We start from the raw sequence: 16,544 nt of genomic DNA on the forward strand, positions 1-16,544 counted from the left end.
AGCATTTTAACAAAGCATTTATAAAATTGAAAAAAACCCCCCCTAAGAATTAAAATAAAATACTGTTACTGTAGTAACTGTATCACATTATCCCAAGCTTCAAAGAGCTCCCCACGTCTGTGACAGGCAGACGTGACACCGCTAAATTCTCAGCTTGTTTATATCCCACGCTGAATGCATAAGAACGCTAGGCCCATCACTCTGGGATGTGGTAGCCTACTCTCTGGGATTTATGCACCAAGTATCCAATTTGTGTCTTGAAATTATGTTTGAAATGTCTTAGAACAAAAACTTTGATAGACATATATTTTATAGTTAGGCTAGTGAAAACGAGTTTGATAAGTAGGCTAGTTGAGTTTGTTATCAATAAACATAACAGCTAATGTCATGTTGAGCAGGAGTTGAGCACTAGGCTACCATAAATCCTCAAATTATGCCCGGGATTGATTCTATTTATAGCAGGACAAATAAAGGCAGGTTTCCATATACAAGACGGGGTAACAATTGCCTATACCAACAATTGCCATCAGTCCACTAGAAGATATTGTTTCGATTTAAGTCAATGAAATAACACCTCTTCTGAATATTTTATTATATGTTGTATTGTATTGTATTATGTTGGTTGGATTATTAGCCTACGGTTGGCAAAGAAAGGTCGTTTTCCTACCATGGGTCTCCAACACCGTTCTCAAGCTCATTCTCTTGCCGCCCCTTTCGAGCTAATTGCCAGAGGCTGAAGCCTACTACATTTAAACACAATTGTTGCGACTCAAGGCATTCCAGCCTACGAATTCTATAAAAAAAAGTACTAAATCCTGCATAATTAAACAATAACTCAATTTAGGCTACTTGGCTATGCAAAAAGGTTTCCATTACAGCACAACCCCTATTCAATGCCTTGTCTTGCAATAAACAGCAGTGGAAATTCCGACACTTTTTCAACTGCATGAAACTTAACAGTGAACCATCAAATATCTCCCAGATTTCAGGGCCCATCAGTCCCAACATTTAGCAAAATAATCAAACAGTCCAAAAGTAAATTAAATCCCAAACCAAACCGAAAATGCTTTTGATAGCCTACCGGTATGTCGCTCCAAACGAAACGCATGTCTAAATGCAGGTTAGAAATATTTAAAAAAGCCTGCCTCGAATACCAGTCTGCCTCAAATAAAGATGATGATGAATGATTTATGCTAAGCAAGTAGCCTGGATTATTTTATGATTGTTAGTAGACAAACTGGCTTCAGATATCCAACAGAATGAATATGAGCTTGTGCAGTCTTACAGTACTGTAGATGGCTGTGGTTAGTGATGTGATGCTGTTAATGGGGAGTTTTACATAGTTAGCGCAAATCCTATAGGCCTAGGTTATTATTTATTTAGCGTACCTATAAGCCTTTTTTTCCTTATCAAAAGTGAGGGGGACGACGGCTGTCTCTTCAGCACTGCGGGGGACATATCCCCCACGTCCCCCGTGCCTCCTGCACCCCTGGCTAGCTGGCATTTGCAGCAGCATGCCATAAGACCTGGGATGGGTGTTTACTGTAACCTGTAACAGAGAGCCTCTGGTCTGTGGTAGGGCATGGAGCTCTTCCCCTGACATCCAGCACATGCAGGGAACGCTCTAGTGGTTGTTAGTGCATTTGCAACTGTGTGTGTGTGTGTGTGTGTGTGTGTCTGTGTGTTTCTGTGAAAGCAAGGTCACTACTAAAACTCTTGCTACTTCCCTCTTGTTCCCTCATTAGTGCACTTGTTACTAATGAGGGAACAGACATCTTTCTCTGTCTTACTCTGTCTCACCCCCTTCTTTCCTCAGTCTTTCTCTCTAAGCCATCCTCTCTTTCTCGCTTTTCCACTTTTTCCCTCTCTCTCTTTCGCTCTCTCTCTCCTCCCTCACCAGGGGCTGTTTACAAAGGGCGGGCTAACAAAGTCTGACACGAGGCTTTGACTTTTTGGCCCGTTCAGTTTTTTGCTGCGGCAAAGACAAAAGCTCACAGCAAATAAACACCTACAGGACTGGCGGCTCAGGATCCTCCCCGGTGTAACCTGATGGAGCTTTTGCCGCGTCCTCAAGAAAAGAAAAGAAAATGTGAAAAAAAAGGGTGCAGTCAGATTCACCAGATCCAAAAATAGCTCTGACTAGCTTACAGATAAAATTGTAACTAGCTGTACCTGTTGGGGTGGATGTTGATGTGTTGATTCAGCCCCAAGTAGTTGCCCCTCTTGGTTATAGTAATGTATAGTAAGCTATATTCTTGGTTATAAACAATCACAGTTTGTTTTATTATTTAGTAGTAGTTTAGTGTTGTGTTATTTAGATCCTGGATTTGAGTTCTGCATGCCTTAAGACGGTGAAAGCAAATTAGCTTAAATGTTCCATGCCATGTACAGAGCTTCTGAAATTAGCCTATTTCAATGAGAATAAGGAATGCCTGGAAAAATGTGTGATTCTTGTCTTAGTGCATGATGCAGCTTGATGCAATACATGGTAAATGGTCTGAATGTTTCTCTGTCTGCTCGAGCTATCTATCTAGGTTTCTTATTTTTTTTTTAATGATGAAATTGCTCAAAACTGTATCTGTTTGTTTTTTGCAGGCTATGAGAAAACAGAAGATGGATCTGAGAAGACCTCTTTAGCTGACCAGGAGGATGCCAGACTCATTTACATCAGTCAGCCTCAGTTCACCAAATTCTGCTCCAACCGAGTCAGGTAATGACGGCACCTCTCAGTGAAATGATCCTGCCATTTGTTTTGTTTCTTTTTGTTTACTTATGAGTACTTCACTGACTTATTACAGGATACATCTATAAAGACTAATTAACCTGTCAGTGGCATTAGAACCTGATGGGGCACATGTGCATCGTTCTTGGATGGATTAGCACCCACATGACTGGCTCGGGGGGCAATTTGGCTAGTGTGTAAAGTGTGTTTGTTTTAGAGAGTACAGCTTCCCCATTACCCTTTCCTTAGAATGATGAACAAGCTGCTGTGTTCTTCTACATGTTTGTTTTGTTGAGGTCAAAGGAGGATTGTGTGTGTGTGTATCGGGTGGGGGGGTTGTGTTTGTGTGTTTGTGTTTGTGTGTGTGTGTGTGAGTGTGTGTGTGTGTGTGTGTGTATCGGGTGGGGGGGTGGGTCAACTGTATGCGTGCATGTGTGTACCCGACACATGTGTGTGGATCTGTGAAAACCGTCTGCATGTTTGTCTGTATGTTCTCTCTCTCTCTCTCATCCTGTGTTTGAGCAGTGGCTCCTAAGCACCATAAGGCCTGTGTGTGTGTGTGTGTGCAGCGTAGCAGCGTACTGCATGTCATCTGGAGAGGCGAGCCACAGTCGCACTGCAGCACTTCACGGCTCTGCCTCCACCTGGACTCCACACTGCACACCGGCACAAGGAATAGGGGGGGGGGTGGGGTGGGGGTGGAACTAGAGAAAAGGATGGAGAGAAGGAGCAAGAGAAAAGAAAGAGGGGGGGGTCCGAGAGGGAATAGGCAGTGATGCAGTAGTAGGGGAGGGGGTGCGTAACAGAGCAGCCGTAGAGGAGAAATGAGAAAATGAGAAATCAAGAGATGGAGAGCAGCAAGGAACTTTAACAAACATAGACATGGAATCTCAATCAGGCGACAACATAGTCATGGAATCTCAATCAGTCGACAACAAAGTCATGGACTCTCAATCAGTCGACAACATAGTCAATCCAGACAAAGTTGACAAAAAAAAATACACATATGACTTCATGAGTAATGAGTATCCTCTGAGAAGATGAATGGATGAACTCATATGACTTCATGAGTAATGAGTATCCTCTGAGAAGATGAATGGATGAACAGCAGTGGTGAAGGACACAGAGGTCAGTGTTTCCCATACATTGACGTATTTGTAGCGGCCCATCACAATATCAGCATTGACCACCACACAATGATTTTCTATGCTGTACTACTTAAATTGGATGAAATCCTTTCATTGTTCATTTGCATAGCCTCTCTGTCCCTCAACAAACCTGCATGCACATTTAAAGAAAACATTAAAAATCCTGCAAGGATTGTTGTTGGTATAAAAGTCGACTTTTTAAATTGTGATCAAATCCGGTTAGCATCATAACCACGTTGCACATTTGTTCAAAACTGTGAACACCCCCGGTCACCTACCACCATAAATAGAATTCAATTCTGTGGGAAACACTGGAGATGCAGACAAGGAAGAGCAGAGCAAAGGACATAAGGCAGTGTGGAGAGCTAACAGCAGGAGCACACTGCCGTGCTGCACTGGGAATAAGGGGAGGCATTGTTGCTGATGCTGAGAGGCCAGCAGAATACTAGATACTGCAGCAGCTCAGCCTAGCGCCAAGTCATGTGTGCGGCTTATAGTGATGTATGACCCCAGAACGCTGTGACTGTGTGTGTGTTTGACAATGGCTTGGGTGGTGGTGTGTGTGTGTGTGTGTGTGTGTGTGTGTGTGTGTGTGTGTGTGTGTGTGTGTGTGTGTGTGTTTAAGTTCTTTTTGATTGATGTGATGGTGACATTGTTGTGGTATAGCTGTGTGTGTTTGTGTGTGTGTTTATGTTGCTGGATATAGGTCTATATGTGTTCTATCTGTGGTGGCAGTGGCTGGTTGGTGAGGTGTGTGTGCGCGCGCATGTGTGTGCACATGATGGACATGATACTCTCCCTCACCGGGGCCAAGAAGAGGTTGCATTCTAAGCATCTTTATAGACATCCACTCCCTCCCTCTCCTCCTCTCCACCTGCCCGCCCCCCCCTCCCCTCATCGGGTATCTGTTTTTTATGATGAGCTGGTCCAGTAAGGCTGCATGCTAAATAGACCGGACAACAAGGATTCCCAGGGTGTAATTGGACTGAAAGCTAATACTCTGAGATTAGGCTGGCGTAATGCTTTTACGGACGGGAGAGACAGGCCACAGACAGACAGGCAGACCGAGTGGAATTTGTGAGGTCCTCTGCATTGATGCTTTGTTGCTTTAGCTGGTGAAGGGTATCTGCAGAGGTCAATAGGATAGAAGTCTCTTTCTCTCTCTCTCTCTCTCACTCTTTCTTTCTTTCTCTTTCGGTCTGACTTTCTCTCTCCACACACACACAGATCTTAATCCAGCAGTCTGTGAACCTCACCCCCAATCATCGTGGCGGTATTTTTAAGCCAAGAGGTGAAATAACACTGTAGCTTAGAGGTGTCTGACATCTCACCTTTCTCCTTTAGCTAACCTGCGGCATGTTGGCTTCTCTCAGGAGACTCATTAAGAAGCTCAGCTCTCCCGTGCTCATCCACAAGACGCCTGAAGGAGCAAGAAGACATTGATATTAAAAAAACAGCTTGTGTCAGAGGGTTCTCTCAGGTGCAGGTCACTAGGACAGGTTCTTCTCTTTTCTCACGTCAGGGCTAAGAGTCTAAATATATTCAGCTTTATTTGAGTTGATTTAGCTCAAATGTTTCTCGCTGCATCGTGGGGGTGGGGTGAGGGGGGGTGGGGGGGGCAGCTCTTCCCTGACATCCAGCACATGCAGGGAACGCTTTAGTGGTTGTTAGTGCATTCGCAGCTGTGTGTGTGTGTGTGTGTGTGTGTGTGTGTGGATTTGTGTGAGGTCAGCCGAACATCCTCTGGCGTCACCGCTAACATTTCCTCAAAATCATGAAAAATGGAAGTGAGCACCCTCCACCAAAATGTCCTCACTTCCTCTTACTCCGTGTCCTCCGCCTCTGTGTCCGTAGTGCTCGTGTAAAGGCAAAATCCATCAGAACAGGCTCTTAAGGAGCCCGAAGAGGCTTAGGGGGCCTCTGGCTCGGTGTTTGTTCTTTCTCGAAAGATCATCTGGAGTGACCTAGGTATAGTAACTTAAGTGCCCTAATCTGATTCGGCCTAATTAGAGAATGAATACGATTTAAAGCCGCGTCGACCGCTCATGCAGCTAGCGAAAGGAGAGTCAGGCCTTTTGAGTCATGTGTTTCTATCCCCACAGGCTGACCCTGAAGAGCAGCACCACAAATGAATGGCTATTTCTATGAGATGTAGGCTTAAAGGTAAAGGGCTGTGTGTGAACACTGTAGGTGTTTTGCGTGCACACTGAATGGAAAAACAGTGGAGGACAATTTCACTGAATTTGATGGAAAAGTGTATTGGATTCTAATCAAAGACCTGCAGCCTTTAAGGCCTCTAACACTGCATTGCAATCAAACCACACAAGAAGCAGCCCTTCAGCAATGGACTCCTCTTCTCTCCTCTCCCCTCCCCTGGCTTGCTGTGTCAGCAGAAGAGCCTCACTGTGCCTCATTGCAGACCTCGGACATGTGCTGGACTGAAGGGTGATGCGTGCGTGCGTGCGTGTGTGTCTGTGGTCAGCAAGGCCTGTCAGGCGATGTCTGCTGGGGATAAGAACGGGATGCGGAGGATGGCAGGTCGGTTTGGACCTCAGTGCCCTCTCCGGCCTGTGCTTCAGCAGAATTGACAGGGCAAGCTGTTTGCCATTGCATGTACCCCCTCCAACGCAGCCGAACCCAACGCCACCACCACCCTCTCCACGCCCAGAGTGCTGACCACACGGCTTCTCAGAGGGAGCGGGTGCTCACATGGGTGTAGAGTGGGCTGAAACCTGCACACGGAAATTCTATTCATAATTCACATAGGCAATCACACACACACACGCACGCACGCACATATACACACACACACACACACACACACACACACACACACACTCAACTCAAACACATGCAGGTCATGCATGAATACACACACACACACACATACACTCACCACAGCTCCCATGTTAATGGATCCATGCATCCATCTACGCATTTAGACACACAAAAGATATACTCATTTTGTTCTTTCTTTCTTTCTTTCTTTCTTTCTTTCTTTCTTTCTTTCTTTCTTTCTCTCTCTCCCCTCTCTCTCATTCTATCCTCCTCTTATGCCCATAAAGCAGCACTAAACAAGCTCAGAGGCAGGTGCACATTAAAAAAAGCCCAGACTAATCCCCCCTCCTCCCCCCAATCCACACCCCCGCACCCCACTCCTGCACTAATTGAAAGCCTTCACGTCAGAGTCTGTAAGCAGACTGGATCCTGACTGTGGATTCACTCTATCGATCAGCGCTGAAGTATTCTCCAGGCTAAATGTGTAATAAAGCAGTGCTGGACAAGGCCTTTGCATTGCCACAGCCATCAACACTCTGATCAGCAGGGGGAAAAAAACTATATCGAACAGCCGTCAGGCCTAGCAGGCTATTAACTAGTCTGCTAATGGATTGCCCCAGGGTAGGTTTAGGCTGTGAAAGCAGTTGTTTTGGGGGAGAGTAGGAGCATGTAGTGGCTAGCTTATAAATGGGACAAACTTGTTTTTTGGAAACAATGTAATGGGGGCAGTGGTAGCGTAGTGGTTAAGTTGTGGGTTCAATTCCCGGCTTTTGCTGTTGAGCCCTTTAGCAAGGCACTTAATCCCGAGTTGCTCTGGGGACAATGCAACAATGCCCTTGTAATATAATCGACGTGTAAATCGCTCCAGAAAAAAGCATCTGCTAAATTAATACATGTAAATGTAAAATTAGCAAATTGTATTTTGGTACAAGTTGGGAATAACAATTCTGTGCCAGGCTGTGGTCATCAGTCAAGTTCTGCTTGGTTTAGACCAGAGCCCGTCTACTAGACATTCTCTGGTTTAGACTAAAGACATTTTATAGCAGTTTAATCTATGCCTGTATGAGTCCAATGTTCAGGTGAAACAAGCGAGTAGTCAACCTTTGCCTTTTATTAAACAGTAGTAAGTACTGAGCAGCACAACAGAACCAGTCATGAGTCATGTGAGTCAGCCTGCCCCTGCCTGCTATTACCAGAAACGACTCAATTAATCCCACTCTTCCTCTTTAGAGTTCCTTGAAAATACAGTCAGGAAACGACGACATTTGAGGATTGTGTTCCTTATCGCAGCTTATCTTCAACATGTACTGTAGATTTCATCTCCATTACTTCATTTAGCTGTAATATGCCACTAATCAAACATTTCCTCTGTCCAATATAACATTTATCCATTCATCTGTCCACTTTATTGTATATCACTGTATGTCACATACTCTATTGCATTTAGGTTTTGGTTAGAGTTGTTATTCGAAATAATTGTATTACTGCTCAAAACCTAAATAAAACAAATTTTCAGACAGAATAATCAGATTTCCCTGAATTCCAGATGTTGTGTTGGCTATGGGGTTGTGTGCTCGGTCCTGTGGCCTGGGTCGTCCACACCCTGTGCCTGGGGACGAGCTATCAGCCTGGGCGTCTGAACAGAGCATCCATCAGAACTATAATCAACATTAAAGTCTCTCTCTCTTTCTTTCTCTCTCTCTCACAGACATACAGACACACACACACACACTCCCTCTCTCACACACACACACACACACACAGACACAGACACACACACACACACACACATACACACAGATTTTCTCTCTCTCTCTCTCACACACTCACACACATACATACACACAGACATACAGACAGACACACACACACACTCTCTCCCTCTCTCACACACAGACACACATACACACACCCTCCCTCTCTCTCTCTCTCTCTCTCTCTCTCTCTCTCTCTCTCTCTCTCTCTCTCTTTTTTACACACACACACACACACACCCTCTCTCTCTCCAGCTGTAATTGCTTACATTTTATAGGGTGGGAAAACACAAATGGAGATGGAAAACAGACAGCAGATGTGATCGCTTGACAGGCGCTGGAGAGAGGAAAACCAGCCTCTGTAAAGATTAGCCAAAAGAGGAAATGGTGGCAATGAGAGCCTCCAGAGCCCAGCCCAGCCCAGCGCACTCTCAGGATGTGACTGTGTGGCCTTTAATCAGTGTTACCTGGCAACAGCATGCAATCCCCTTTCCTTTTTACCTGCAGTGATCTCATCTGTGTGAGGTCTGTGCTGATCAGATCTGACCAGCCCCAGCCCCAGCCCCCCCAACCTTCCCTCACAGCAGACCACCAATGTACCGGCACTGGACAACAGATCCTGACATCAAACATCACAGACTGAGTGCAACACTATTAAAACCGATCTCTCTCTCTCTCTCTCTCTGTCTCTCTCTCTCCCTCTCTCTATGCTTTGATGAGGGCAGAACGTCTGAGTTATCAGCAGGGGATCTGAGAGGATGCGCTGTGTCAGTGAAGCAGCCAGATAATGAATGAAAACGGCATATCTATGGAGGAGCTATCAAGGAGCCGTGTGCCCACCTGCAACCACGTCCTCCCCACATCTGCACTCTCTTCATTTCAGCTCTCTGATCTCTCCCTCTCTCTCTCTCTCTCTCCCTCTTCCTCTCTCTCTTTTTCTCTCTCTCCCTCTCCCCTCTCTCTCTCCAAACTACCCCTCTCACATAATGCTATGTAGGGTTGAGCTAAAATATGGCTGAACTAAAACCTCCCTGCTATGTTTTAGGCTGGGAAATTAACTGAATGTAGTGATATCATCATTGCCAAAAAAATGATGAAATGATCAAATGATGATTTGGTATGGTCATCACGGTCATCTTTAGCTTGGTAGGCTCTGTCTGACACCATGGCGTGCCGGCTGGAGTTTGTTCAACAGACTGAGAGTAAACAAGCTGCTGGTGCAGCTCGGGGCGTATATCTCCACCCAAAGAGCTGGTGCGCCTCGGCTACTAATGTGCACCTAAATCGGTGGAGGAGAGACACCGAAAGAGAGAGGTGGGGAGAGAGAGAGATAGAGAGATAGAGAGATGGAGAGGGAGAAATATAGAAAGAGAAAGCAAGAAAAAGAGAAAAGAGAAACCAAGTGCATGGAAGAGAGACTGAAAGAGAGAGAAAGACAGACAGAAAGAAAGAGAAACAGAGAGAGAGAAAAAAGAAACTGACGGGGAAAAGAGAGAGAGAGACTTAAATGAAAGTGGGATGAAGAGAGGGCGGAGGGTGGCGTGCTCCCAGGGGCCTGTGCCAGTCCTGTGCGGGTCCCATAGCTCACGTCTGCCAGGGACTCTTAACAGCCCCACAGCCAGTGCTCTAGCTCACCCTAATTATGCTTTATGGACATGAGCTCTGCTACAGAGCACCATCCATCACGCTGGGCACCCCCACCCCACCCCCTCCTCACCTGCCAGCCCGCTCGATGGCTGCCTGAGCTGGAGAAGCAGGACTGCCGCGGGTGGGCGGCTGGGCGTGGGTGGTGGATCGGTGGGTGGTTATTTTGCTGAAGGAACTCGAGGCATGTGTGTGTCTGTGTTTCTGTGTGTGTGTGTGTGTGTGTGTGTGTATGTGTGTGTGTGAGGATGGTTGTTTGTGTTCAGAAATGCTTGACCATCTGTTGCTGAACCCACACGTTTCCTTGCACTGGGAAGATTATGAAAACCACCATGTCAAAAAGGAACAAGAAAAATGGCAAAGGGGCAAAGCAAGTCGTCATCTAAAATACGATGGGACATTTGCTGTTGATGTTTTTAACCAGGTTATTTACATGTGATGTTTTATGCCCTGCTATTTATGATGGGATAGTTGAAAGAAACTAAACAGTGTTGTGTTTTCGATATGCTCTGAAGTATGTCAGAAATAAATATAGTTGTTTTTAATTTTGGAATGTTTTGGCATTTAGTTAAAGGTAATGTTGTAGACCAGTAGAATCTCATGTTATAAACGTTGATCTATTAATCAAATTTTATTTTTTTTCTTCCTTTCCTCTGTGTGTCTTCTCTCCTCCCTTGTGTTTTGCAGTACTGCCAAGTACAATGTCCTCACCTTCCTGCCACGATTCCTATACTCTCAGTTCAGAAGAGCCGCCAACTCCTTCTTCCTCTTCATCGCACTCCTACAGGTAAGCATAGGCCAGTGTGTGTGTGTGTATGCGCGTGTGCGTGTGCGTGTGTGTCTATGTGAGAGAGAGAGAGGGATGAGGAGAAAGGGAGAGGACGAGATCTAGAAAGCAGTGTGAGGGCTTTCAATTAATCAGTGAAACTGCAATATACAAATGTATTAGCAACATTACTTTCTCATGCCCTCCAATCAATACGCTTTGTTCTGGTCCCAGAGAGCTGGTATTGCTCAATAGGCCTCTACCACACAGTACCTTACAGAGACTGAAGCTGAGGAGCTACAGCTTCCCAAGACTGCTGTTAAAAATCGTGATTCATGAGCATCTTTTTATAGCCCCGTCTGTCAATGGCTTCCCACGTCGACGGTAGCGTTCCCCTCCCCAGCAGGCGCACGAATGTGGAACACTCTGCCCATTAGCCGCTTCCTGCTGTCTCCACACCTGGCCAGCCTGGGCCCCCTCTCTCCTGCAGCTCCACGCTGCTCCATGCGCATTGCACCCACGGGCTCAGAAAAGGGGACGTCTGGACGTCTGGACACAGTGCCGCGCTGCACTAGGGATGGAAAAATGGAAAATAAGAAATGACTGTATCGCGTACTAATATGTGGTTGTGTTATTGATATAAATTTTAACTATATGGGTCGATATACATACGATGTCGTGCTGCACTGGTGTGCGTCTCCGAGAAGCATCGTTGTGCACTAACCATGATGACAATGGGAAAGTGTGGAGAGGATGTGGAAGAATGGTCACCCTCGCTCTCATTTAATGGTGGTTAGTGCACAATGATTCTTTGAAGGAAACCATCCCAGGTTGGCACTAAGGGACACCAATCCTGCTCTGTATGTGTGTGTGTGTGTGTGTGTGTGGTCACCGGCTTTAGTCGTCTGTTTGTTTGTTTGTTTGTTTTTCTGCTGACAATCGTGGCTCTAATGAGTGACTCTGAGGGCGTGTAAAGCCTGAGCCGGTGACCTTGGCTAGCGCCTGCTCCGGAGAGCAGGTGGTCTGAATCTTCATTACCCAGCTGACAACATGGTGGCCTTGCGCTTTCTTTCTCTCACTCGCTCCCCTGTGCTCTCTTTCTCTTCTATCTATCTCACTCTCTTTCTTTCTCTTTCAATCTCATGTGTGTACTCTCTCTCTCTCTCTCTCTCTCTCTCTCTCTCTCTCTCTCTCTCTCTGTGTGAAGAAGTGCAGAGAGGTGAAGAGGGATGTAGCAAAACAGAATAGGTTGACACACACACACACACACACACACACACACACACACACACACACACAAACACAGGGTGGATGTTTCTGATCACCTGCACAAGGTAAACAGAGATGGAGCCCTGATGTTTGTTTGTTTGTTTGTTTGTTTGTTTGTTTGTTTGTTTGTGTGTGTGCGTGTGTGTGTGTGTGAATGTGTATGTATGTCTGTGCGCTTAGTAGTGTGTATCATTCCCATTTTTCTTCCAAATGTGGTAGATTTTTAATTTCATGTCCATTAAGATAAGAATTTACAAATGTAGTAGACGGAACTGCAGATGGATTCAGAATTTCAGCATGTCAAGTTTAGTTTTGATGCCTAAAATGATCTTATTAGGGTAAATCCACAAAGCCTCATTCATTGCCTGGATTAGTTTATCTTCCTAGTATTTCTTTTCATCCCCGGGAAAACACCAGCAGCAGATCTACTCCCGCAACCAACCAATCAACATGGCATCACCGGCTAAAGACCAATGGCTGCCCTCCCACCCCGCATGAGCGTTAGGCCTGATAAGCCCATAACGCTGTGGTCAGATGTCCTCTTAAGTGAATGACCGATAAGCTACACTATGAGGAAAAGACTGATGTGATGCCTAGTTGAATGGGACTGTGTAGTCTTGTAGACCTTTGGCCTCCCCTGGTGTGTGTGTTTGTGTGTGTGTGTGTGTGTGTGTGTGTGTAAATGGCCTCCTCTTGGGTTGCACGTCTGACCACCTCTTGATAGATGGCCTCCCAGAGTGAGCAGGCAGTAACACGGGGCTGACAGGCAGATACTTCATCCCTGTACAAGTCCCTGAAGAGACCTGAAAGAGTGTGTGTTTTTGTGTGTGTGTTTGTTTGTTTGGGGGTGGGGTGGCTTTGCATGTATCAGAGGGAGAGTGTGTGTGTGTGTGTGTGTGTGTGTGTGTGTGTGAGAGTGTGAGTGAGTGAGTTCCTGTGTGGGACTCTGTATGTGTGGGGTTGTGTGTGTGTGTGTGTCAGGGGAGGCTGGCAGCTCATGGAATGCTTCCCTCTGGGATCTTCAGATGTGAGCATATGGGCTTTTGCTGAAAGGGTCAGAGAAGTTGATGTGTGTTTGCTCCATTACTCTGTGCCCTGCCCCTGTTGCGTGAATGTCACCATCCTGTGTCCTTGGCCTGACACAGAAGGACTGCCTGTGTAAGGAGGAGATGGGGGGTCTTTAAGTGCTACACACTTACAGTGTGTGTGTGTGTGTGTGTGTGTGTGTGTGTGTGTGTGTGTGCGTACACGAATGCACACATGAACTGTATGTGATTATTTAAACCCTTATTAGTACTCTTACTGGGACTAAAGCTCTTGCTAACTTCTTGTCCCCCTTCGCTCCTCTCTTCTCCAGCAAATCCCAGATGTCTCTCCCACCGGCCGCTGGACCACCCTGGTCCCCCTCCTCTTCATCCTGGTGGTGGCCGCCGTCAAAGAGATCATTGAGGACCTGGTAAGTCAAACGCCCGCGTGACACACAGTCCCGTATGCCAACATGCATCTGGAGGAGTAGGGCCTAGTTTCCTATGTACACATGGCTTAGGCATGGTCCGAGACTAAAAGCTCTTTTTCAATGGAGAATGAAGTGCTCTTTTAGTCCAGGAGGACTAGGCATAATAATCTGTGTCCAGGAAACTGGCCCGTAGAGTAAATCTGATAAAGCTGCATTGCCCCTAGCATATTGAATTAGAAATTAAGTATTTAATTGAAAATGTTCTATTGCCCCCCTGTGCTGCCTTGCACTGCTCTTGCACCCCTCTGCTCTAGCTATTTTAGCCCAGCCAGTGTTGCTGAGAGCCATATGGTCATGTGCTACCCATAATTGTTACATAAATACCTAGTAATGTAGAATTGTCAGTGACCCAAAACGTTAATGGACAGCTGAGGCTGTGGATGCAGTTCAGTGGCGCTCTCGACTCGACGCCCCCGTTGGGACGGTTCATTTCAACTGCACTCACGTACAGGAAGTCACATGACCACTCTGCTAATGGGCCGCAAATACTTTAGGAAGCCACACGGGACACACACTGTCTGTCTGTGGAGGCAGAAGACCGGAAAATGGCTATTTTTGTGGAACTTCTTTTATTTTTATTTACTTATTTATGTTTGTGGTCTCGGAGTTGTAACTGGCTTACTGTATACTGTATTACAGCTAAAAAGCCCCACATGTTGTCAGAGTGGGACTATGGGGTATTTACTTGTGGAGCACTGCCAATTGATTAGGAGAGGAATCCCCACTGAAACTAATAGTGTTTTCAGTTGCAGTGAAAGGGTGAAACGGTCATGGCAACGGTATCAATTACGTAACCTCCTCACGTGTTTCATGTCTTTGACGTGTGTGAACTGGACATCAGAACGCTACAGTTATACTGTAGAGCTTAAAATATCCTTACAGTTTGACCAGTAGGATCCATCACAGTGATTTATAGCTGTAACAGCAGTCACAGGCAATAGGTAGTAAGATGCAGTGGGTCTGTGTAGATGCAGACAGTTATTTTAGATTTAGACAGATATATTTGTTTTTTATATATAAGGATAAATGCATGTAATTTTAACATTGTAATGTTACTGCACTTCAACACTGCAAATGTGCCAGTATTGCTCAGCTTTACGACCACAGTCCTTTTGGTAAGATGTTTTGAAAACCACTGAAGTTATCAGTTTTGGAGCTGGCAAAGCACAAAAGAGTAGATTTTATTTTGGGACCTGCTAAAAAGAGTCTTGTGCAATTTCTTCTGCGTAACAGACACTTTTCTGTTGTAACTGAGATTGCATTCATGTGATGTGAGCTGTGTCTGTGTCTGTGTTTGTTTGTGTGTGTATGTGTGTGTGTTGATTGCCACATTCCTGATCTAACTTGCAAAAGATTCATGGAGATTCACTGTTGTAGGCGTTGCTGGAGAGCTTGGCCCATTTCTGTCCACTATTGTCCAGCACAGTGAAAACAAGGGAGGGGATTTGAAGACTCAGTTGCCGTTTTGTCACCCAAGGAAATTTGCTGTTCTCCTCTCCTCTACCGCCTTAGTTTCGCCTTAGTGAAGCCCTTCGCTGTCTGTCTGGGGGTAACATGAAGTGCAGGCCCTGGTGGTATAGGTTTGTCGATAAGCTGCAGCTGCAGGACCTCAAAGTGCCAACTCGTAGTAAAATCACTTCCCTGCTGCTGTCTTGAAATAAGACACTCTATACGGTCTCCTATCGGGCCAGGTGTCTGATCACATACTCTCTATCTCTCACACACACACACACACACACACACACACACACACACACACACACAGATAGATATATATATATATATATACACACACACACACACACACACACACACACACACACACACACACACACACACACACACACACACACAAAAACACACACATATATACATACACACACACACACACAAGCACAAGCACTCTCTCACTCCCTTACACCATCACACGTCTGCAGCCCCCTTCCCTCCCCTGGGTTATTGTCCAGCGCAGCAGTTTCTACCAGTACCTTTGGCCAACTGTGTGTGGCTCGGGAATGATGGCGTTGGCAGTTAAGGTTGTGTGTCCTGTGTGCATGTGTATAGGTGTGCGTGTGTGCGTGTGTGCGTGTGTGCGTGTGTGCGTGTGTGTGTGTGTGTGTGTCGTGCGTGTGTGCTCCCAACTCTCATAGTAGTACAGCCCTGCTGTCAACTGTTTCACCTCTCCCTGTGTCATCCTCTGTGCCTCATAGACCAGTGGAGGTCCTCCTGTTTAAATTCACTCCAACTTATTTAGTTATATTAACAGACACTAGCAGACACCTTTATCCCAGGTGACACGGGTTCACAACGGCGGGGTCGGGACTCGAGGTTACGGCTGCTCCACTATTCCCCACAATGATGGTGAATAGTAGTTTGTTAATCTGTGAATTATTTATTTTTGTCTGATCCCTGATGTATGTTCAATCCAAACACTCCTGAACATAAACAAAATAGAGTCTCCTAAATGGAGACATCATGTCATTTTGTTATGGAAATTTAGCAAAGAAGTGCAGTAATTACTAAAGCTCGGTGACGTCGTCTCAGATTGTAGTCGTTTAGACCTGAGGTCCAGTCTCCAGAGCTGGAGGTGAGAGGGGCTTGTAGAGGGGAGAGGATGCCCCCTCTACAGGATCTTCTCCTCCTCCGTCTGCTGCTTGTAGGCAACAGAGCTCCTTTGTTGGGCTGGAGGTGACCCGTAGGCCGGGCTTGTGTTTCGCTATCTGATGTCCAGCTCACCAAATCTGATGGGAATTTCACACAGGATTCGTCTAGCTGGTCACCAAATGTGGCACATTCATAGCATAAGCATGTGGATACACACACATACACATACACACATACACACACAAACACACACACACACTGTCTATGCCCATTCTCTAAGACTGTGTGCTCTGTGAGTCACGCTGTGGACTGGAGGAGGAGTGAGCCACCATATAAGCCATCT

General features: G+C 45.9%; 1 protein-coding gene across 1 annotated transcript in view; it reads left to right on the forward strand.

Annotated features, from left to right (window-relative positions):
• Positions 1–16,544, forward strand: part of atp8a1 (ATPase phospholipid transporting 8A1) — a 140,421-nt gene that overhangs the window by 21,377 nt on the left and 102,500 nt on the right. The window contains 3 exon segments of the mRNA XM_048231901.1: positions 2,596–2,710; positions 10,734–10,833; positions 13,439–13,537. Coding sequence (XP_048087858.1) covers positions 2,596–2,710; positions 10,734–10,833; positions 13,439–13,537 — 314 coding nt within the window.

This window comes from Alosa alosa, chromosome 21 (genome assembly GCF_017589495.1).
Source record: "Alosa alosa isolate M-15738 ecotype Scorff River chromosome 21, AALO_Geno_1.1, whole genome shotgun sequence".
Taxonomy (NCBI): Eukaryota; Metazoa; Chordata; class Actinopteri; order Clupeiformes; family Clupeidae; genus Alosa; species Alosa alosa.